The sequence below is a fragment of the Sarcophilus harrisii genome, chromosome 3, assembly GCF_902635505.1.
Source record: "Sarcophilus harrisii chromosome 3, mSarHar1.11, whole genome shotgun sequence".
Taxonomy (NCBI): Eukaryota; Metazoa; Chordata; class Mammalia; order Dasyuromorphia; family Dasyuridae; genus Sarcophilus; species Sarcophilus harrisii.
In genome coordinates this window covers 596,550,794-596,574,571 of record NC_045428.1, presented here as the reverse complement: position 1 = coordinate 596,574,571, position 23,778 = coordinate 596,550,794, and the positions used below count along the sequence as shown (strand labels likewise).

The window sequence follows — 23,778 nt, the reverse complement described above, 5'->3', positions numbered from 1 at the left end:
ATAGTTCCTTATCTGGATATAGATGGCATTGTCCATCACAAGTCTGCCAAAAAAAAAAAAAATACATTGTTTTTTTCTTCAAGGAGATCACAGTCTTATAGAAGAAAAAACCTACAAACAATTCTGCACAAACATGTAGAATAAAATTGAGAAAATCCACAAAGGGAGAGCACTAAATTAAGAGTCATTTGGCAAGGTTTCTTGCAGAAGGCAACATCTTAGCTGCGACTCAAAGAAAGCCAAGAGGTAAAGGTGAGGAAGGAGAACACTCCAAGTATGAGGAACAGTTAACAGAAAATTCTCAGGCATAAGGTGGAGTTTCTTGTTCCAGAAATGGGAAAGGAACCAGTATGACTGAATATTCAGGATATTCTTGAGGCAGAAGGAAGGATAATGAGTGAAAAGGCCAGGAGACTTAGCAGGGAGTACAAGTTGTAAAGTTGTCAGATAATTTTATATTTGATCCTGGAGGCAATAGGGAGTCATTGCAAAGGGGAATGTGAAATGTTTAGACAATTACTTTAGGAAGAGCATGTAAGCAGCTGGTTGCAATGGATGAATGCGAGATGGTGGAGACCTGCAGGAGAGTGGGGAAGTATCAGAGGAAGGTTCTGATTCAGTAAGTTGCCCAGGACCACAGAACTGGTAAGTGTGTGACATAGGATTCAAACTTGAGTCTTCTTTCACAAAGAAAGAAGTCAGAGTCTTCTACCCACTGAGTCATACACCTGTGTTGGCCGGCAATATTCAATTAGGCTTCACTTCTAAGTGAGAACGATAAAGAGTTATCCTAGATAATTTTCAGTTCCACACTTAGAATCTTAGTGTCTCTATTGAGCCATTATCCCAAAGAGATCACAAAAAAAGGGAAAAGGACCCACATATGTAAAAACATTTGTAGCAGCCCTTTTTGTAGTGGCAAGGACTGGAAAGTGAATGGATGTCCATCGGTTGGGGAATGATTGAATAAGGTATGTTATATGAACGTTGTGGAATATTATTGTTTTATAAGAAATGATCAGCAGGATGATTTCAGAGAGGTCTGGAGAGACTTTCACACTGAGTGAAGTGAGTAGAACCAGGAGAATATTGTACATAGCAACAGCAAGATTATAAAATGATCAATTCTGATGGATGTGGCTCTTTTCAGGTGTAAGGTGATTCAGGCCAGTTCCAAAGATCTTATGATGGAGAGAGCCATCTACAACTAGAGGGGACTGTGGGGATTGAGTATGGATCACAACACAGTATTTTTACTTTTTTGTTGTTCTTTGCTTGTTTTTTTTCTTTCTCCTTTTTTCCCTTTTGATCTTTTGCAGCATGATAATTGTGGAAATATATATGAAAGAATTACACATGTTTATTGTTGGATTGTTTACTATCTAGGGGAGGGGGTTGGGGAAAGAGAGGGGGAAAAAACCTTGGAATGCAAGGTTTTGCAAGGGTAAATGTTGAAAACAATCTATGCATATGTTTTGAAAATAAAAAGCTTTTAAAAAAAAAAAAAGCCCTATCCTTGAAAGACAGCACAATAATATTGGGCACTGACTACATAACTTCTGATTGGCTGACAGACCCCTGATCCTGAGACACTGGGAAGGTATAAAGATACTAGGAAAGAAAAAGAGAGAAAAAAAGTTAGAGAAGTAAGTGTGACAAATTGCAGAAATTTCTACACAGAGAATGAGAGCCCCCAGTGTCACATACATAAAATGAGCCTCCCCATGTCCTTTGTATTCCAGTGCATGCAACCCCCCAAAAATACTTAGAGTAGATTTATCCAGTGAGATCTCCTCTTGGTTGAGCTTAGATTTTGAAGAACTCATTTGTTCTTGGTTATTTTATTATCTACTCTAATGTGTATCATTTCCCCAATTTCTTTGTACTATTTGCTTAAACATGTTGATCTTCTACTCAAGGTTGTCTCTTGTATAATTAGCATTTGATGAGAGGGAACTGAGATTAGTGAGAAAAAACTACTACCCTGCCCTTGGAAGGTACCAGGGAAACTGACTTTGAGAATTGTCTGGAAGAACATCATGGCTCTAGACTACAAATCTATGGAATATAGTAGACAGTTAAAATCCTAGCCCAATACTCTTTTTCAAAATAGGCAAATGAAGGAATAAGTGTCCATCCATGGCACTCTTTTTGTTCTCTACAAAGGCAGCAATCAAGGAATCCCTTAGAAACTGATGGGCTAAATCCTGGGTTATATTTTTACCCAAGACACAGGGAAGACCCAGATGGTCTGTCAGATGGTCCGTCTCCATCTCAATTATATGATATATTCTTACCACTTTCATGGACCAGGAAAGTTCTCATCAACACACAGCTCAGAATTGAAAGCATCTCAGAAGCTACCTAACCTAGCACACCTGAACAAGAATGATTTCTAAAAAGTCTGGGAGAAAAAGAACTCCGGGAGATGACTAAAAACCATTACATTGAATTCCCAATCCCTATATTTATGCACACCTGCATTTTTTATTTCCTTCACAAGCTAATTGTACAATATTTCAGAGTCTGATTCTTTTTGTACAGCAAAATAACGTTTTTGGTCATGTATACTTATTGTGTATCTAATTTATATTTTAATATATTTAACATCTACTGGTCATCCTGCCATCTAGGGGAGGGGGTGGGGGGGTAAGAGGTGAAAAATTGGAACAAGAGGTTTGGCAATTGTTAATGCTGTAAAGTTACCCATGCATATATCCTGTAAATAAAAGGCTATTAAAAAAAAAAAAAAAGAAATGAAAAAAAAATAAAAATAAAAAGTCTGGGAAATGCAATTAAATCAATAAAGTGTGATTTTTAAATCCTCTTTCTGGTAGAGAAAAAAAAATCTACTACCTCTGAAAGCAGATCATTATATACCAGGTTGCATTTGCCTTAGTCCTCATGCTTTAATCAAGAGCCACAGTTCCCATTCCCTCTCTGATTGAAGGATAAAACTTTCATTGAAGGAAGGAGCTCAGGCTAGTCCTCCCTTCATTTCTCACCCAGCTGAATTCCTTTAGACATCTCCATAATGGCCCCAAGGCAGCTACATCATTGCACTCCTCTCTTCAGCTTCCTTTTCTCTGCAGTCTGTTTCTATTGGATTATAAGATCCTTGAAGACAGCCTTTCTATTTTATATTTGTATATCCAGAATTTATCATAGTTCCTGATACATAATGTTGCTGTCGTTTGGTCTTTTCAATCATGTCTAGCTCTTTGTGACTTCATTTAGGATTTTCTTGGCAAAAATACTAGACGGATTTGCCATCTACTTCTCTGGATCAGTTTACTTGCCCAGAGTCACAATGATACTAAATATCTGAAGCTGTATATGAACCCTGGTCCTCCTAACTCCAAGCTCAGTTCTATCCACTGCACCACCCAGCTATGTCCTGGTACATAGTAGGTGCTTAAGAGATATTTATTGACCTGCGGCTTGACTACATCACAGCCAGTAAGAATGTTTTCATTCTATATCTACCTCTCTGCAATTTTTTTTCATTGTTCCTCTTTCTGCCTCCTGGGGCCAAACAGATCGAGCTTCATCCCTTTTCCACATGACAGGTCAAGGCAGTTTACCATGATTCCTCTTCCGTCTTCCACAAATAACAACTGAGGTTTTAAAGTTTGGGTGCCTAGAAAAGTGATGATGTCCCAGAAAATAATAGGCAAGTCAGGAAGAGTAGAAGATTTAGAGGGAAAGATAATGAATTCAATTTTAGACATGTTGAATTTAAGATATCTATGAAACATCCAGTTTGAGATATCAAAAAGGCAATTGATGATGAAAGACTACAGGCCAAGCGAGAGATTAGGGCTGGATAAGAAGACTTGAGAATTATCAGAATAAAAATGATCATTGAAACCATGGGAATTGATGAAATCACCAATTGAAGTAAGAGAGAGAAATGAAGAGAATGCCCAAAACAGAGCCTATTTGAATAAAGATCCAGCAATGAGCACTAAAAAAAGGGACAGTTAGTAGGTAGGAGGAGAAACAGGAGAGAGCTGTGTCAAAAAAGAGTAAACTGAGTATAAAAGAGAAGGTGATCAACAGCAATAAAGGCTGCAGAGATCAAGCAGGTTGAGCACTGAGTAAAGGCTACTGGATCTGGGAACTAAGAGATCATTAGAAACTCTAGAGAGACAGAAGTTTTGATGGAATAATAAGGTCAAAAGCTGGATTAAAGGCATAAACAAAGGTAACAAGGATCATGGATCTTCCAGGAAAATAAAATTATAAGTTTTAATTGAATATTACATTTTCCAAAATAATAAGAAAATGCCCCAAAGTTTTAAATTAAGACAATTAAGTCCATAGATTACTGTTAGGATTCTTACAAGGTGCCAAGTGGAATTGAGGAAACAGTGGTTAAATCTAGGTTAGCATTGATTTAATCCTACAACAAATAATGGTTTCCTAGTGATATAATGATTGGTGTATACTCAATGTGGAACATATAAGGAGAAGCTGTCAGGGCCAAAAAGGAGAAGCACACTAGAAGCTCTTGGAGGCTGAGACAGAATTCATTCCATCAGAGGCTGAGACAGAATTCATTCCATCATCCATCTTTGTTGTGGCTGTAGGCTCAAGCACAAATCTTTGGATTTGGAGACATTCAGAGGAAACTAGAGGCAGAAGCTGGCAGAAGCAAAGGACTAGTGGCAGGAGCTCTCAGAACCAAGGAGAGAGATAGGCCTCTATTAAAGCTAACTGGGCCCCAGGAAAAGAGACAAGACTTTGAAGGAGACAATAAAGAATTTGGACTTTAACTCCTGGCTGCATTTGAGGTGATTATTGAACTGAAAAGAAACCTGCTCCCAGAAAACATTACATTTTAGAGAAGAATATTACATATTACTATCAAAGGAAATGTCTCATCATTGAATCTCCAAAGTATATATAGACAATTTGGGGAATTTCAATGCCAATCAACAAGTTTTGCAAGTATCTAAGAGAAAGACCTTCAGATAAAGAAAGGTCCTCCACTCCCATGGTACACAAAGCAGTCTATGGAATACACAAAAGCACCTTATTTAGGAATCATCAGTAGAGGAACAAGAGTGTCCCTTACTAGAATATGGAAGTGGGAGCAGTGATGTCATTTCCTGCAAAAAAAAAAAAAAAAATCTTTGGTTCTGACTTGGATCTGCTAACCTTAGAAATGTTTAGTGATTCTTTCAAAGAGATAGGTTGAGCTAATGGCTTAAAAGGTCCTCTCAACTCTGAAATTCTGTGATTCCGTATGAAGGCTTCCCCTCCAGAGTGACATTTTTGACTAGGAAGACGAAACCATTCTCTGTCTTATTTCTTATCTAGCTTTAATCACTGAATGGTCATTATCTCGGTCAAACCTGTTAAAGGCTTTAGTCTTCCATTGCATCAGTCCTCCTGAGTTATATCTCACCACTGGACCCAGATAACTCTGGACAAAAAAAAAAAATGAAGCAGGTGACCTTGCATAGCCCTCCCTCACTTAAATCCAATTCACTTGCATCACCTGCCTGAGATCATGATCCTCCTTGAGAACAAAGGGCAAACAAAACGATCTGACAAAAGATTGTTTTAATCAGGTAAATTTATAAATCAAGAAGTACCATTAGCCTTTACAAAGCAGAACCAAATTAAACAAAATACAAAGAAATGTTTTTGCTGTCTCTCGTTATATTCTTGACTGAAAGTTTCTCCATCTTTGTCAATATTTCATTTCTTTTCATATAGTTGTAGGCACTGGAGGTACAACTGTAATTCTATACATTTTGATCTGCTTTACATCACACTTACTTTAATAGCCTCTCCCACAAAGACTTGATGTTACTGTATCTTAAAGAGGTAATAAGGCACAGTAGCAAGATGGTGGTGTTCTGGGACACAGAGGATTCCAGATCCTCCCCAGAGACTAGAAAACACCCAGTTATTGTTTTGTTAGTTTTTTACTGAAAAGAATCAACTAAAAATTTCTACATTCAAAAAAAAGCTACACAAAAGGATCATGAATATAAACAAGTCTTAATAGAAGGAAGATGTGCTTGAAACCAATCTCAAAAATGGGAGAAATTTCCATATCAAGACTTCATGGAAGAATGAGCTTTGTCCACAGCTGAAGAAGGACCCTAAGCTACATCTAGATAGCCCCAATCCCATCCAGGATCCAAACAGTCTGGGCTTGATCCTAAGGTTCCTGATGTGAGTAAAAAACACCAAATACTATAAATACTTTAAATTAGGAGATGTTCAAGGGTTCTCAGAGAGGGTTCAAGAGAGTAGCCCTACAACAAATACAAATAAATCTCAAAAGAAAAAATTCTCAACCACAAGAAATACAGAAGTATCTAGCAAAAATTAAATATGAAATACAAACTGGAATAACTCAGGTGGAAGGAAAAGAGAGTTGGTACCTTAGAACAGATGGTGGAAAAACTTCTGCAAGAATTGATTATCTTTAAAATTCGAATTTTTTCTAATTCAGGAAAAAACCTGAATAAGACAACTAGAAATATTAAAACTGTGAAGATAATCTTGAGAGTCCTCAAAATAAGTATTTTTTTCAGATTATTGTGATTTACTGGTGATTAATTAATTAAGTGATTTAGTATCAGTGATTGTATTAGTAAGTTGAGGAAAACAGAATTTGGGTTGGTTATGTTGGTTAATGCTGTTAGGATATGGATTATGATTAATTAACCCACAATATTTTGATGATTCTATTACTTGTGATTGATTCATAAGACAGATTTATACTGTATTCATTAGACCCATTAGAAGAACAAGTTAATATCTTGTGATGGGAATTTTGTATTCCCTCCACTCACTCTTAAGTGATCTTTGTTTGAAAACCATAACTTCCTAAGGCCCTCTCTCACAGTGTTTTTGAACCTCAGAATGTTGGACAAAACCCTTACTAAGACAACCAAGTGACTTGTGGAAAGCCCAAGACCTTGACGAAGGGTCTCCTGACCTGTGGAATACCCTCACATGTTGTTAACAGAGTCTTATGACCTTTGAAAAGTCTTTGCTGCTTAAGTATATGAGTGAATAGCCCCTGAAGATAGCAGCAGCTGGATAGCAGCACAACCTGTGGCTGTTGATTTGTGAAAGACCTAATGATAGAGAAGTTGTGGCTGATGGACACTACCTTTAGCCAATCGTAAGAACTACAGCACTTCTGAAGGTTACTCAATCATAGATATTCCCATACTTACCAAGAAATAGAAGGCCTTCCAGGGAATCCCCAAAGTCTATAAAATCTCCAGTCCCAGAGCATCCAGGTTTTTGACCATGAGGAAGGTCTTGGATCCAACTGCTTAGAGACTACCATTTTTTTCTAATAAACTGATTGATCATCCTCAGAGCTCTGCCTCAATGACCTTTGTTGCAGATTGAAATTTTGTGACCTACAAACAAAATCAAATATTGAAAAAATTATTAAAACCGTGTGAGAAATATGATATCAAAAAACCTAGGGAAAAAATGTGAAGGGAAAAAAATCTGAGATTATTGAGATACCTGATACTTATGGTCAAAAAAAAAAACAATCTTGCATAAGATATTTCAAGAAATCACAAATAAGAACTGCCAGATCTCTTAAAGCCAAAGGAATACATGAAGACAAAAAAATTCTACCAATCACCAGCTCTTTAAAAATATACCAGCACAACTTCCAGGAAAGTCATAGCCAAAATGTAGAATATTCAAGTCCAAGAGACAAAGTAGTACAAAGCACCAAAAAGGAAACACTCTTTATATAAATGAAAACAGGTCTGAATGATTGGGGGGAAAAAATATTTCCTGATCTCTAGTAGTTCATGCCAATAATAAAAATGAAAGCACTTCCTGAATTAACTTACTTTTTAGTAGCATATAAACCAAATTACCAAATAATTATTTCATAGAATTTGAAAAAATAAAAATGAAAATTTTCTGGAAAAATAAGACATCAAGAATCTCAAGGAAAGTAATTCTAAAAGTGAAAATAGTACCAGTTATCAAAGATTCTACAAATTAGTAAACATCAAAATTATTTGATGACGGCTAATAAAAAGATTGATCTATTGAATAAACTAGAAACACAAAATATATAAAGATACAAAGATATACAAATAAACAAAATATACATAACATGGTAGTGATAAACTCAAATACCTTATTTGCTGAGTTAATGCTAAGTTCAGGACCCACTAGTAGAGAAAAACTAATGACAAAACTGGAAAGCAACCTAGCAGAAATTAGATATAACCCAACATCTCACAACATACCAATATAAGTTCCAAAGGGATAGATATGATTTAGCCCCCTCCCCAAAAAATGATATCATAAACAAATTAGAAGACTGATAAAGAAATTGCCTTTTGGATCCATAGAGAGGGAAGCATTTAGGACTAAATAAGAGTTAGATAAGGAGAGGATTCTGGGAAGATGGCAGAGTAAATTAGAAAATTCTAAGTTCTCCAGATTTCCCCAACAAACAAAATAAAATAGTGCTTTGGTGTGAATGTAAAACAATAAAAACAAACAAGAGTTGGAACAAAATGGTGCTCTTCCTGGAACAAAAGATGCAAAGAAAGATATCAAGATGGAGGTTTACCCCATGTGAAGAGTAAACATCTCTAGATTAGTTCTACTGAAATAGCAAGCAAGGAGCCCTGGAACTAGCTAGGATGGAAGACAACCTTAGCCCAGCCACAAGGATTTTCACTTTCCAGACAGTGTAGAGAGTCAAACATCTGAGTCTGGGAAGAGTGAGGGAACCTCTGTGGATAGGAAATGCCAGGTCTAACTGTGCTGCTGAGACTCTGCTCTGGGCAAGAAGGAACACCCAGTGAATGCAGAAGCAGTGGGACAGGAATACTGTTGGTTGTAGGCACTTACAGGAGGGCAGAGGTCTTAGTTTGGGTTTCCAGGCCAGAAGAGAGAACTGAAAGAGGACTTGAGGTAAAAGTCATCATCTTCTATGCCCCAGGATTAGAGGTGATTAATACATTAACAATCTGCAATGAATGAAAAGGAAAGACGAGCAGAGAAAAGAGAACGAACCCAATCACAGAATACCATATTATATACTATAAATACTCTAAAAGTAGGGAAGACCAATGTTCATCTTCAAAGAAGGATACTTATGCAAAAAATCCACTCCTGACCCCAAAAAGTGATGTTAATGGTTATCTTCCCAAAAAGAATTCATAGAAGAACTCAAAAAAGGACTAAAAATCCATTGAAAGAAACTAAGAAAGAAGAATCAATGAAAAACAAGATTAGGAAAAGAAAGTCAATCAGCTAGAAAAGGAGATTCAGAATCTTAAAGAAGAAAATGATTCCTTAAAAATTAAAACTGGGCAAGGGGAAAACAATGAAGTTATAAGAGCCCAAGAAATAATAAAATAAAATATAAAGAATGAAAAAAATATAAGAAAATCTGAAACACCTCATAAGAAAATCAATTGATCTGAAGAACAGATCAAAAAAGAAAAGAATAATTGGACTATTTGTAAGCTATGACTTTTTTTTAAGAATCTTGAAACAATAACACAAGAAATAATTTAAGAAAATTGTCCTGAAGCGTTAGAACAATAAAGTAAAGTAGAAATTTTTAAAAATCCACAATCATCACCTGAAAGGAATTCTACAAGGAAAATGTACAATATATCATAGTCGGGATTTGGGAATCTGACTAACCCAACATCTCACTTCCTGGGTAAAAATATTAAAAGCTATAACAGAAAAAAAATCAAAAATGGAGAAGCTACAATTAAAATTATACAAGACCTAGCAGCAGCTACATTAAAACACAAAAGAACTGGGGTTGTGGTTGAAAATAGCATACCCAACAAAGTTAAGCATAATCCTGAACAAAAAATAATCAATGAATTGCCAGACTTTCAGGATTATGTTGAAAAAAGACTTGAATTTAATAGACATATAAGATCCAAGAAAAATATAAGGTAAACATCAAAGAATAATTTCAAAGGGCTTAACAAGTACAAACTTTATATTTTAGATGTGAAAACGTAAACCATTTGTCTAAAATTGTCACTAGTAATTGGATAGTTTTTTTTTTTAAATAAAGCTTTTTATTTACAAAACATATGCATAGATAATTTTCAATATTCACCCTTGGAAAACCTTGGGTTCCAAATTTTTCCCTCCCTTTCCCCCACTCCCTGCCCCAGACAGCAAGTAATCATATATATGTTAAACATGTGCAATTCTTCTATTCATATTTCTACAATTATCATGCTACACAAGAAAAATCAGATCAAAAAAGAAAAAATGAGAAAGAAAACAAAATGCAAGCAAAGAACCACAACAAAATGAAAATATTATGTTGTAATCCACACCCAATTCTCACAGTCCTCTCTCTGGGTGTAGATGGTTCTCATCACAAAACCACTGGAACTGGCTTGAATCAACAGGTCCATCAGAACTGATCATCACATAATCTTGTCATTGCTGTGCAAAATGATCTCCTGGTTTTGCTCACTTCACTTAGCATCCGTTCATGGAAGTCTCTCCAGGCATCTTAGTAATTGTCTAGTTTGAAAGAAAGATTGGAGTAGAAATAAGAAAATGTGATTTTAAAGAGTAGAACAATGTCAGAAAAGGCAAAAAGGAATCATGATGTATGAATAAGGTGCAAGAGCAATAACTAACACAGGAATTATGTGGAGGAAGAGAGCTAGTAGTTCTGGAATTCTACTGACATCAGAAATGGATTAAAGAGGGAACTATATATATATATATATGTATGTTTATGTATATAGTATGGCATACATATATGTATGTATAAATATATACATATATGTATAAAGCATATATATGTATAAAAGTTTTCTAAATTTATAAATAAATAAGAGAGGCAGAGAATAGGGAAACCACACTATACAGCAGTGAAATTAATCAATATTGTTATAGATGATTTAAAATCATTTGGTAGTACAAAGTTTTAATATTGCTGTAGTGTAGGAAAAAATGTTAGTGGATTTAGAAAAATAGAAAGACCTGGACTTATAAAGGATGATATTATCCACTTTCAGAGAAACAAGAAACAAATAAGCATTGATTAGCCTTACATAGATATATACATATAAATGTATAGGCATGTGTATGTGCATAATTATAGATTTCTATTATGCATATGTATATATGTATATATACACACACACATATATATATATATATTTATACACAAATATCCATACTTAATTTTAGCCTTCTTGGGTGAAGTGGGGAGAAAGAGAGAGGAAATAAGGAATACAGTAAAAAGTGCACATCAAAAAACAAATGAAAACCTACAAGGAAGCAAAGAAAAGGTAGAAAGCTCCGAATTCAATGTGTAGTATTTATTATATAAGCTTTCTTGAAAGAGATTTGCTGTTTCATACTTTACATTCTCTCATGCTCTGCTGTGCATATGGCAATTTTTTTTTCTTTTTTCTTTTGTATTTAAATTTTAAATAAATATTTTTTTAAAAGTGAGAGAGATAAGATCACAGAAGATCAAATGGACAATTTTGAAAATTTGAAATACGAATAGGCATATTTCAAAGGAAAAACACTTGGCTATCAACAACTATATGAAAAAAATTTACAAATCACTAATCCTTAGAGAAATATAAATTAAAGCAACTTCAAGTTTCCACCTTAAACCGATCAGATTGGCAAAGATAATAAAAGAGAAAAATGATAATTACTAGAATGCTAGTATGGAAAATAGGTATACCAATGCATCATTGGTAGAGTTGTAAACTGATCCAGCTATTTTAAAGAACAATTTAGAACTATGTTCAAAAGGCATTTAATGGTCCATATATTTTAACCTAATAAAATCACTACTAGTCTTTTGTTCCAAAGAGATCAGAAAAGCATTTGAATAGTCTTTTTGAATAAATTGTTAACACTTGATATTAACAGAGGTCTGAGAAAGTTAGTAAAAAAGATTAAGGACTAGATTTAACCCTAGCTCCCCTCAAAATAAGTCTACAATGAGATTCAAATAAATTGAAATAAAAAATAAATGTTTGAAAAGCCATAACACAACGAGTTAATGTTACAACTCAAAGAAAAATAAGTCAAAAACTCCAAATAAAGAAGAGAATTCTTCCCATTCAAGAGATTACAGGTAAACAAGAAATTCCAGAATGGTTTAAAAGTTCAAACTTGAAAAGAAATATTAGGTGACACAGTGGATACAGGAGTACTGAGAACAAATCAAGCCTCAGATATTTGCCAGCTGTGTGATCCTGGACAAGTCATTTAAACTATATTGTCTCTTAAAAAAATGAAAATGAAAAAAAGAAAATATGAGGATGGTAATTAGATCAGAAAGCAGACATTTCAATAAAAAAAATCTAAAACAATAGAATAAAAAATTTAGAACATCTACTAGAGAATCTTATCCAATGAGGTAATGATACATAATAAAAATATAGAAGTGGAATAAATTTTGCAAAAATAAATAAAAAGACAATCACTTTTATTAGCCACTACTCTATTTCTCTTCATCTCAGATTTTTTTATCTGTAAAGTTTGGTTTGGTTTGTTTGTTTTATGACAGGATTAAATGAGATAATCAAAGTAAAAAGATTTTGACAATTGTAAAACATCACCAAAATGCCAACTGTTATTAATATCATCAGAGTCCTAAAATGGACAAACAAGATAAAAATCTTTATTTTCAGAGCACAATTCTGTCTGTCACCTAGCAAACTCCTCAATTTCAGTGAGGATAAGACCTATCTATCCTCATCTCTAAAATGGGAACAATATTTGTTCTATATACTAAGAGAATAGATGATTAGCTGCCACAGCTGTTGTTCTAGGGTTCATAACAATAATAATCATGACAACATGAAATGTTTATAGCACTCTATAATTTGCAAAGTGTTTTGTCTGTTATTTTATTAGACTTTCATATAGTCCTATGAAATATATGTTATACATAATCGTATTCCTCTCTTACAAATGAGGAATACAAGTATAAGAGAGATTGACAGCTTACAATATTACCTTAAAATGTTCTGAGAAAGGTGCCAGAAATAGTCCTAAGTGAGGTTGAAAGGGGAAGATACTCCCCAAGGTAGAGGAGAATGGAAAAAAGTGGTCAGAAAATCCTTCCTGGAGAAAGTGGCATTCATGTTGAACACTGAACAATAGGTAGAGAATCAAAACATGATAATTGTGTTAATGAGAGCTAAAATTCTAAGCATGTTTTAAATAAAATGAGAACTGTGGACCAGAAAATCATTACTTCCCAGCTGACATTCTGTGTTCTGAGGACCACTCCAACTCTGTAGTTAAATATTTTGATTGAATTCATCGCAGCAATGGCCTATTCACCTATGGTATGACTTCTCCTTTCCTCTTTCTCTGTCTCTGTGTTTCTGTCTCTGAATTCCCTACTCACCCCTTCGCCACTCTATGTGTGTGTGTCTCTGTGTCTTTTTATTTCTGTCTCAGTCTTTCTTTCTGTGACTCTGTTATTCTCTGTGTCTCTGTTATTCTCTGTGTATCTGTCTCTGTCTTTGTGTCTCAGTCTCTGTCTCTCTCTGTGTCACACACACACACACACACACACACACACACACACCAATTGTTATAAGGTGTTTTTCCCTGTAGTCGAGTCAATTTTCTGCGTGGATTCAATAACTTCAACTTAACAAACTTCCCATTAATAACTCTAAATGAATCAGAAAGTTTACTTCTGATTCCCAAGCTATTTTCAGCATATTTTATTTTAATGAGCACTCTGTCCCTTGGAGGACCTTGAAGTCCCTCAAGGAAGTAAAAAGAAAAGGTAAAGGCTAATTTTTCCTCCTCTAATTATTATCCTCCTTTCTTTTTGGATCATTCCTGGTGTCAGCTCTCCATTGTAAAGGGATTCCTCTGTCACTGTGTCAGGAATTGGAAAAGAGTAGCCAGAGAGAAAGAGGGAGATGTTGGCCTTGGGGATGTCGAGAAATCCAACTTTTCAAGCTTCTGTACATTTGGAAGACTGAGTCTCACTTGTTTCTATTTTCCTGACATCACCTCTTATGATACTGGGAAAGATGGGCTAGACATCCTTGGAGAAGACTTTCTGCTCTGGGTGTGTGTTCATGGAGGACTTGGTGAAGAGCAGATTTATGGATCAGAGGTAAGAGAGAAAGATAAGAAAACAGGCCAACTTTCAGAATTTATTTCTCCTCCATACACCCACTTCCCTCATTCTGAACAACTAGACAAATAAGAGGAGTAAGAAGTGAAAGACTGGGAAGTGGAAAAGGCTACAAGTGGCTAGGAATTGCCATATGCAATAGGGAAAGTTATGAATTAGACAAGTAGTTATGTTGGGGGATTTATCTTCAAAAAATAACAAAATATCACAGGTGAAATGTCTTAGAACATAAAATGTTAGGACAAAAATTATCATAGTGTTATTTTAGAATAATAATAATGCAGCTAACATTTATATAGCCCCTTGAGATTTGCAAAGCACTTTACATCCCTCATTTCATTTTATTCTCATACAACTCTGGGAGGTAGGTGCAAATAGTATACCTGTTTTATAAATGAAGAAACTGAGGATCAAAGAAACTGAGTAATCTATCAAGGGTCATAGAGCCAAAAAGTGTCTGAATCAGTATGCAAAGTAAGCTGTTCCTGGCTTCAAGTAAAGGGATCTATTCACTATGCTACCTAAGAATATCTGGAACATAGAATGTCAAAACTGGGAAGATCTTTAAAATCTATAACTATGGGACCATGGAGGCAATTTCATAAGCCATCTAGTCAAATAACCTCATTTCCTAGGTGAAGAAACTGAATCTTGGGGAGATTCGACATTTGTACAGTGATTTACAGATAGAGATAAATCAGATGTATGATAGTATGGTAGTGTCAGAATATCAGTTCTAGGAAACACCTAAAAATGTAGTACCCAGAAGGTTAGTTCTGGGCTATATCTTTGAAAAAGGCCCATTTCCATCCTCCCTTCAAAGAAACTAGAGAAATAAAGTGATTTGATTTTAAACGCACCAGGCAGTGGCCAAATTAAGACTTCAAGCTTGCTCCCATTGACTGTTTCATTTGTACTTTGTACTAACCCTATTATTGCAATTTTATAGGTGAGAAAAATTGAAACTCAAAGAGGCTATAATTTTCTTAACTAACTAGTAAAAATGGAAGACAAGACTAGAACACAAATCTTCCTAATATCAAGTTTAACATTCTAAAAACTGAGATATACTTACTGTCAAAGAAAGTCAGACTGGGGTTACAGATCTAAAGTCTGACTACTTTTTTTCTCCCCCCTCTCCCCCAGGAAACCATAATTACCAGGTCTGTGAAACAGAATAAGGAGGTAAAGTCAAATTCAGAAATGATGAATTCATGACAATCAATAAATTCATTTGGTCCAATCTGATTTAAATGTATGGGATCCTTCCAACATGGAATTAGTTGCCCGATTTAATTAAATTAAGTTAGCTGATTAATGATGATCCCATAGAATTGTTTGATTATTGCACCTGATAAGAAGGTCTAGAAGTAACTTTAGCGTATCCAGAAGAATGGGCAGGAGAGTGAGGGATCTCTAAACCAAATATTATTAGGATTGACTGGTAGAATGAAATACTCTGATGATGGAGAAGGCCAAGGGATACACACATAGCTTTTTATTTTTCTGAAGGTCTGTCAGGTGGAAGAAGAACTGGGGTAGTTCTGCACAACTCTAACAAGGAGAATTCAGAACTGGCACAGTGGGTTTGGAGAATGAAGACCCAGGTCATGTCTACTTTTGATATTTATTATCTCCATGACTTTGGGCAAGTTAACTGGAATCTCTTCCCTTCAGTTTCTAAATCTGTAAGATGAGAAGATGACATAAGAAGATATCTAAGTTTCCTTCCAACAATCTAATCATCTAGTCAAATAATTTCATTTCCAGATGGGGAAACGGAGTCTCAGGGAGATTAGAACCCTTGATCCTTAAATTTCTAATTTACAGGGAAGCAGATACTGGCTCAGTAGAAAAACTCTCAAATAAGCAGAACTGGGGAACAGTCTTCCTCATAAGGAAGAGAGCTTCCTATACTGTGAGGTTTCCAAAGTACTGGGTCTCTTATGCAAGGATGACACCCTTCAATGGATGAACTGATGAAAGATAGGACCTCTAAAATGCTTTCCAATTAGGTGAGATAATATAAACTTTCAAATTTTCAAGGGAAAAGTTCCAATTCTATGATTCTGCAAATTATAGTTAGGGTCGTGATATACTAGAAAAGATCTTGGATTTCTTGTCAATGGACCTCAATTTGAATCTTGGATCTGACATTTATTTGTGTGACCTTGTGTAACCTAAACTATGGGCATCAGTTTCCTCATTCAAATCCTCTGAACAAAGAATACTGGCTACATGAGTTATAAGGTCCCTCCAAGTTCTAAATCTTTAGAATCGATGCATCATAGTGCCTGGGACATCTTTCCTCTCTCCTTTTTCATCTATGAAATTCCTATCCAACAGAAAGATCTCCTCCTCTAGTTGTATCATGCATCCAAATTCCCTTTAACATGAGGGATTATGAATCAGGTTCAAAAATCAAAAATGAACTTCTCAGTGCCTATACTTTTAAAAATATTTTTAATTTATGGAATAAAACAAGCATTTCCATAACATAACACAATGAAAAAAGATGATCACACATGAAACTACAAAGTTACCCTGCACAACTTACGATCACTTTCAAATATACAAAAAAATTATCATGTAAATTTTGTTCTTCTCTCCTCATCTCCCCTAACTCCTATAGCCTTAGAAGATGGCTATCATTAGATACAGATGTCAATACTTAAAGAATCCATCCTCAGCCTGATAGAAGCTACACCTGCCACCGTCTCATGGCAGAGAGCTCCCTCTCTTGTGGGGGATCCTGCTCCCCAGCTATGCTTACTTGAGAATTTTTCTATTGAGCCAGCATCTGTAACTTCCCTGCAAGTTTCCTGTAACTTAGAGAATCAAATGGTCATAGCTCTAAAGAGCTGAAAAGAAGCTTACACGGGGGCTCAATGACTTGGTGTTGCTGGTTGATAGTTGTGGCTAGCATTTGAGGCTGGTTTTGAACTCAGGGCTCCTGACTCTAGGTTTGTAGCATTTAATCCATTGTGGCAACACCTAGATGCCTCAAGACATGAGGCTGTGCCCAGAGAGTGGCAGGGACTTTCCCACAAAGCTCATCCAAGGGAAAAGCTTCTTTTCAAATGAATCCCTTTCAGGGTCTAATGGAACAACCTCCCTCTCTGATTAACATTCTTGCTCTAACTGATGGAGACCCATTTCACTGATTGCTAGATAGAAATGCCAGAAACAGAATGAGCCTTTGGTCATCATGAATGAGACTCATCCAACGGGGTACTGCTGGTTAATGATCGAATTGATTCCTTTGTATCAATGTTCCTTCAGTTCTCCTGGGTTTTCCTTTGAGCTAATACAGTTACAAACTGTCTACAATTTTTTGAAGCATCAGTGATGACATCATAGAATGTCAAGGGAGAGACAGAAGTGGTCATGTGATGGTTGGGGGGGAACTTGTAACAACAAATACAGCTCTGGCTTCTCATTTAGGGAGAACATGATTTAGTCATAAAAATGCCTATTTCTATACATTGTAAGGGTTGTAATTCACTGTCTTTTCTTCACAAAAATAAAACCTGTCAAGTAATGCAGTTCTATACTAAATAATATTGGTGAACGAGGATGACACCTTAATGATTTCCAATGTGCTTTAGATATATTTCTTTTTTTATTTTTAAATGTTTATTTATTTGGGGGGGGGGTGTAATTGAGGCAACTGAGGTTAAGTCACTTGCCCCGGGGCACACAGCTAGGAAATGTTAATTATCTGAGGCCAGATTTAAATTCAGGTCCTCCTGAATTCCAGGGCAGCACTGGATCCACTGTATCATTTAGCTGCCCCTACTTTATATATTTTTATTTGATCCTTACAATAATTCTTGGAAGTAATTGTTATTATTCTCATTTTTAAAATTAGAACACTGAGGTAGACAAGTGTTAGATGACTCTATCAAGGGTCTTCCTGACTTTAAATTTAGCATTCAGACAAATGAGGAAATTGAGGCTCTGGAAGAGTAGGTGAGTTGAATATTATACATTAGCAATGAGTTAAGTCTAGAACTTCAATCCTGCTCCAAGCCCAATATTCTCCCATTTGACCAGGAGTACCCCAGTGACTTGGAACAATGTGTCCTAGTTAAGGGACAATTGGAAGTTTCTTCCTCTCTAAATTGTAATTGTTGTCAATACGGATAAAGGTTTCTATCTACATGAAGGAGACAGCAGATTTGAAAAGTAGAATATACATTTTAAATACTGCACTTCTACCATGACCACACTGGCAAAATTTCCTCTTCAGTTTTTCTCATCTGCACCATGGTGATGATAACATTTGTGCTCCTCCCTCTGGTGATTTGTCTTCCTCCCTCTGAAGGCTGTGGTGTGGCTCACATAGAATCATCTGTGTCATAGAGTATCAGAGCTAAAGATACCATCTAATAAAACTCCAGCCCAGAGAGTTAGGATGCCTTTCCCAAAGCTACAACAAATTAGTAATGGAACTGCACTTAGGCAACTGAGGCTCTTGACTTTTTCCAGGAACTGGAGAAGGAAATGGCAAGCCTTCTTGCTTGCTGTATCTATGCCAATGGAATCATGAGTAGTGTCTGACTGAAACAACTTAACAACAATCTGAACTATAGTCAGTACTCATTGCTGTACTATTGTGATGCCCTTAATTCTATGAAAAGCTCATAACTGTGAAGGCTAGCATAGATGTTTTCTTTGTAATACAAAATTTTTCAGATCTTACCAGGTAGAAAGAACATTCACAATTAAAAACTCAGCAATGGAGTGGAAATCCATCATTAGAAAACCATATTCCATAAGTATTTTGTCCCTTTCCCCATTGGCCTTGAGGCATCATGGATGGCCACCACATGATTGGCCACAAATTTTTCTGTCCTCAGCACCTCAGGAAGACTCTATGGATATGTAAAAAATTTCATGGAAGTCCAGAGACTTAGCAAATATTATACAGTGAATGATCAATGTTATCTGGTCTGGTCTGAAAATACAAAATGTAAGGAAAGAGCACCTTGTAATAGGAGAAGAGCACCTTGTGATAGGAGAAAAGCACTTTGTGATCCAATGAAGCTTATTCTGTTGTTTTTCCATTTAGTGATTAAAAAAAGAAAAGAAGAAACATGATGGATGGAAGAAATGACACAGCTGTGAGCTATTTCCTTCTGCTTGGGCTTTCGGAATACCCCAGAGTTCAAGTCATCTTTTTCTGCCTATTGCTGGTGTCCTACCTCATCACCTTGCTGGGGAACATTCTCATTCTCTTTTTGATCCACTACGATTCCCGGCTCCACACCCCCATGTATTTCTTCCTCAGCAATCTCTCCTTCCTGGACATTTGCTACACTTCCGCTAGTGTCCCTCAGATGATCATTAACTGTTTAGTCAAGATCCCCATCATCTCCCTGGGCCAGTGCCGGACCCAGATGTGTGTGGGCCTCTACCTGGGAGTAGTAGAGTGTCTTCTGCTGGCTGTCATGGCCTATGACCGCTGTGTAGCCATCGGTGACCCTTTACGCTACCCAGTGAGGATGGGTCCCGAGCTCTGCGCCCAGTTGGCAGGAGCATCCTGGGTCTCAGCTTTTCTTCTCACTGTGGTGCCAGTCCTAACTATGCCATTAGAATTCTGTGGCCGATACATCATCAACCACTTCTCTTGTGAACTCCTGGCCATCCTCAAACTAGCTTGCAATGATCTGCGAACCTACGAATTGTGGATTATGGTGACTAGTTTCCTAACTCTACTGGCACCCTTTGCCTTCATCCTCACCTCCTACGGGCGTATTCTTGTGGCTGTGCTGAAAATGAATTCAGCTGAGGGCAGAAAGAAGGCTTTTTCTACCTGTAGCTCCCACCTCACTGTGGTAACCATCTTCTATGGTACAGCTATTTTCATGTACATGATGCCCCAGGACAAAGCCAGCAGGGACAGAGACAAGATTATCGCCATGCTCTATGGCGTTGTTACACCCATGCTCAACCCCCTTATCTATAGCCTTCGGAACAAGGACGTGAAAGGGGCCTTACAGAAACTATTGGGAGAGAAGAATGTCCCCTAGTAAGAGATTTTTGGATCCCTTTTTGATAGCCTAAATAAAGGTTGTTAAAATATAACTACTGAAAATGAAAGTGACAGTGGTTATCAAGGCAATCATTGGTTTTACAAAAATTCCTTCAATTATCAGGATCATTTGTTCTATTCCACTTTGTTTATTTGTTAGTTTGGACTGAATATCTCTAAATAGATAGATATAGACAGATAGATGATAAAGAGGCAGACAGGATAGATGATAGATAGATAGATAGATAGATAGATAGATGGATGGATGTATCCCCCAAGCTGGATGTGTAGCAGCCAATCAATGGTCCAAACCTATTATTGACGATTATAGGAGCTTTGATGTATGCTCTTTGCAACATGGACTAGTTATCTCCTTCCTAGGCAGTCAGATCAGCTCCTATTTCTGAGTGACCACCATATTAATACTGGACTCACTGTGGACACCTCAGCCACTGGATTCCCTAAATTCTGAAGTTAGAAGAATACCTCTGACCATGACACTTTGAAACACAACTTAATGAAAATAGGACAGAGCCTTTGAAAGTTACAATTCTTGATTACTTTTCAAGGAGTTGTCAAAACAAGCACCATCACTTCTCTTAAAATTGGCACTTTAATCTCTCTTGCTTTCCCTGGAGTATTCTCTGAAACATTAAAAGTCCTCATATACCTACCTAGGTGCAACTCCTGAGTGTTAGCACATTAGACAATTTGGTCAGCACATCAGACAGCTCCCCATTCTTATGTTAGAGCCTGCCCTTAAAAGCATCTGGAAACCCTAGTTTTTCAAAACTATAGGCATTCTTTCAAATAGGATATTTCTAGCAGTCCTCTCCATCCCCCATGCAGAGATGTAGAATATCTGAGCTAAAAGAAACAGTACTTTCAATTTACCCTTTCCCTAAATATAAACTATATCTATAGCATTTCTAGCCACCATCCTTTGTTTATAAATCTTCACAAATGGAGGAACTTACTTCTTCACAAGACAGTTCATTCCAGTTTGGTAGAGTATTGATGTTTTGGAAGATCTTGTTGCAAAATGTTAATCTGCATCTCCACAACTTCCACCCAAAGCTCTAGTTTCTTAATTTCTGATCACAAACAGAATATGTCTAATTTTTCTTTCTTATGATAGAGCATCAATTACTTAGATAGTGATAAATATTACCCCATATTACCTCTTTCCCAGGGCAAATCTTCAAGACCTTCCACTAGTCCTCACATTACATAGAATCTATTTCCCTCACTATTGTGACTTCCCTCTTCAGGATATGTTCCTATTTGTCAGCATCCATTCTGAGCAGGGTAAAGGAGAACAAGATTCTATCACCATAAGAGGAAGGACGACCATCTGTTCATGGTCCATTTTGAAGTAGATGGCTGACACATGTATCATCTATTCTGATTATTCACAAGATGGGTGCTTCTTACTAAATGAAGAATAATAAAATGGAATCTCCCTCCCCCCTAAAAAAATGAAGTATAATCTTCAAACTTTGTGATCAAACTGATCAAATCTTGGTGTCTGATAGTTATAATGGTTCTCGGACCTATTAAATGAGAAATAAGCACACACACACACACACAGACACACCATTTTCAAAGTTTAGGTTATCTCACCAGAACCATGAAACCATCCCCCAAATTTTCAGAACACACTAATATTTTCTTCCTCTCAACTTCTACATTTTCTTTTAAGTTCTTAAAGTTTAATATTTTATTTTTCCTATTTACATGTAAAAACAAGTTTTAATCTTTGGGCTTTTGGGGTTCTTTTTGTTTTGTTTTTTACAGTTTTGAGTTCTAAATTCTCTCCCACAATCCCTTCCTACTCCCCCATTGAGAATGCAAGGAATTGGGTAAAGGTTATACATGATGCAAAACTTATTTCCCTATTTGTCATATTTTGAAAGAAAACACCCACCTACCTCCCAAAAACGCAATAATAATAAAGTTAATAAACCCGCAAACAACATGCCTTAATATGCATTCAGATTCCATCAATTCTTTCTCTAGAAGTGGATAGCACTTTTCATAATAGGTCCTTTAGAATTCTCTTGGATCTTTATATTGTTGAGAATAGCTAAGTCATTCACAATTGATGGTATAATGTTGCAATTACTGTGTTCAATATTCTCCAGGTTCTGCTCATTTAACTTTTCATTAGTTCATGTAGGTCTTTCCAGGTTTTTTCTGAAAATATCTTATTCATCATTTCTTATGCCATAATAGTATTCCATCACAATAATATAAAACAGTCTGTTCAGCCATTCCTCCATTAATGGAGGCTCTCCTCAATTTCTAGTTCTTTGCCACCATAAAAAGAAGTGTTATAAATATTTTGGTACATTTAGGTCTTTTAAAATTTTTTCTCTCTTTAAAATACAAACCTAGTAGTGGTATTACTAGTTCAAAGGGTATGCACAGCTTAATAGTACTTTGGAAATAATTCCAAATTACTTTCCAGAATGGTTGATCAGTTCACAACTCCACAAACAGTACCTTAATGTCCAAATTTTTCCATATCACCTCCAACATTTGTTATTTTCCTTTTCTGTCAAGTTAACCAATCTGATAGGTGTGAAGTGATACCTCGGAGTAATTTTCATTTGGATTTTTCTAATCAATAATGACATTGCATTTTGAGTTGTGAAGTTATTTTTCCCAAGTATAGGTCTCTACTTTTCATCACAATAACATTTCATTTTTTATTCAATTTGTCCTATCACTTAAAATCATTTTGGATAATGATTCTGCTGACCAATGTGTTAATTATTTCTCCCAACTCCATATCATCCACATATTAAGTAATTTTTCCTAAAAAACTTATCACTTTGCCCTTGTAACCTACCAAGGTTTGTGGATTGTTTGTTTTTAAATATAAATTTCACATTATCTTGATTAAATCAATGAATATATAAACATCGATATAAGATCAAGTTGCCCAGGCAATATCTATTTCTACAATATTGTCCTTTCTAAAGGTCATATTACTCTGGCTGATAATTAATAGAAAAGACACTAATGAGGAGATCATGAGCAATAATATTAGAAAATAATACTGTCTTACATATTAGAAAATAGCACTATCTTGCATAGACTCCTAAAGGAAGTAAGCAGCAATATGCTGTCCTTTTGTCCTTTTGTCCAACTTCTATGTACAAGATCAAATTGAGAAAGTGGTCTCAAGAGGGGGAACGATACACATCATGGGAGGAAAACTGGGCAAGTACTTGAAATTCTGTCAAATGAAATTTCAGTTGAATGACCTAATTCATAAAAACTTGGGTCCAGCATTATGGCATGAAAAATAAATCTTTCCTCTCGATCACATGGCCCCATACTACCTTCAGGCAATGTGATTGTCTCTCTCTTCCTGCTCCTTGATTCCAAACTTACCATTAGAATCCACTCCATCTTCCTGCCACCATCTACCTCCCAGTATTCTTCTGAATAGATGTTGCCTTTGACATTGAAAGTGCCAAGAAAATTAAAGGAAAATTGTCTTGCCCTGCAGGAGCTCCTCCATATTTCCAGCTTCATGCTTTCCCAGCATCTTTATCTAATCTAACTCAGGAAGTCT

At 36.1% G+C, this 23,778-nt stretch overlaps 1 protein-coding gene across 1 annotated transcript; it reads left to right on the top strand.

Annotated features, from left to right (window-relative positions):
• The first annotated feature begins 19,234 nt into the window (after positions 1-19,234).
• Positions 19,235-20,236, top strand: LOC100935218 (olfactory receptor 13H1-like). Its single transcript, XM_012545782.3, has one exon. It carries the CDS (start codon positions 19,255-19,257, stop codon positions 20,188-20,190), a length of 936 nt encoding a protein of 311 aa, XP_012401236.2. The 5' UTR covers positions 19,235-19,254; the 3' UTR covers positions 20,191-20,236.
• The last annotated feature ends 3,542 nt before the right edge of the window (positions 20,237-23,778 follow it).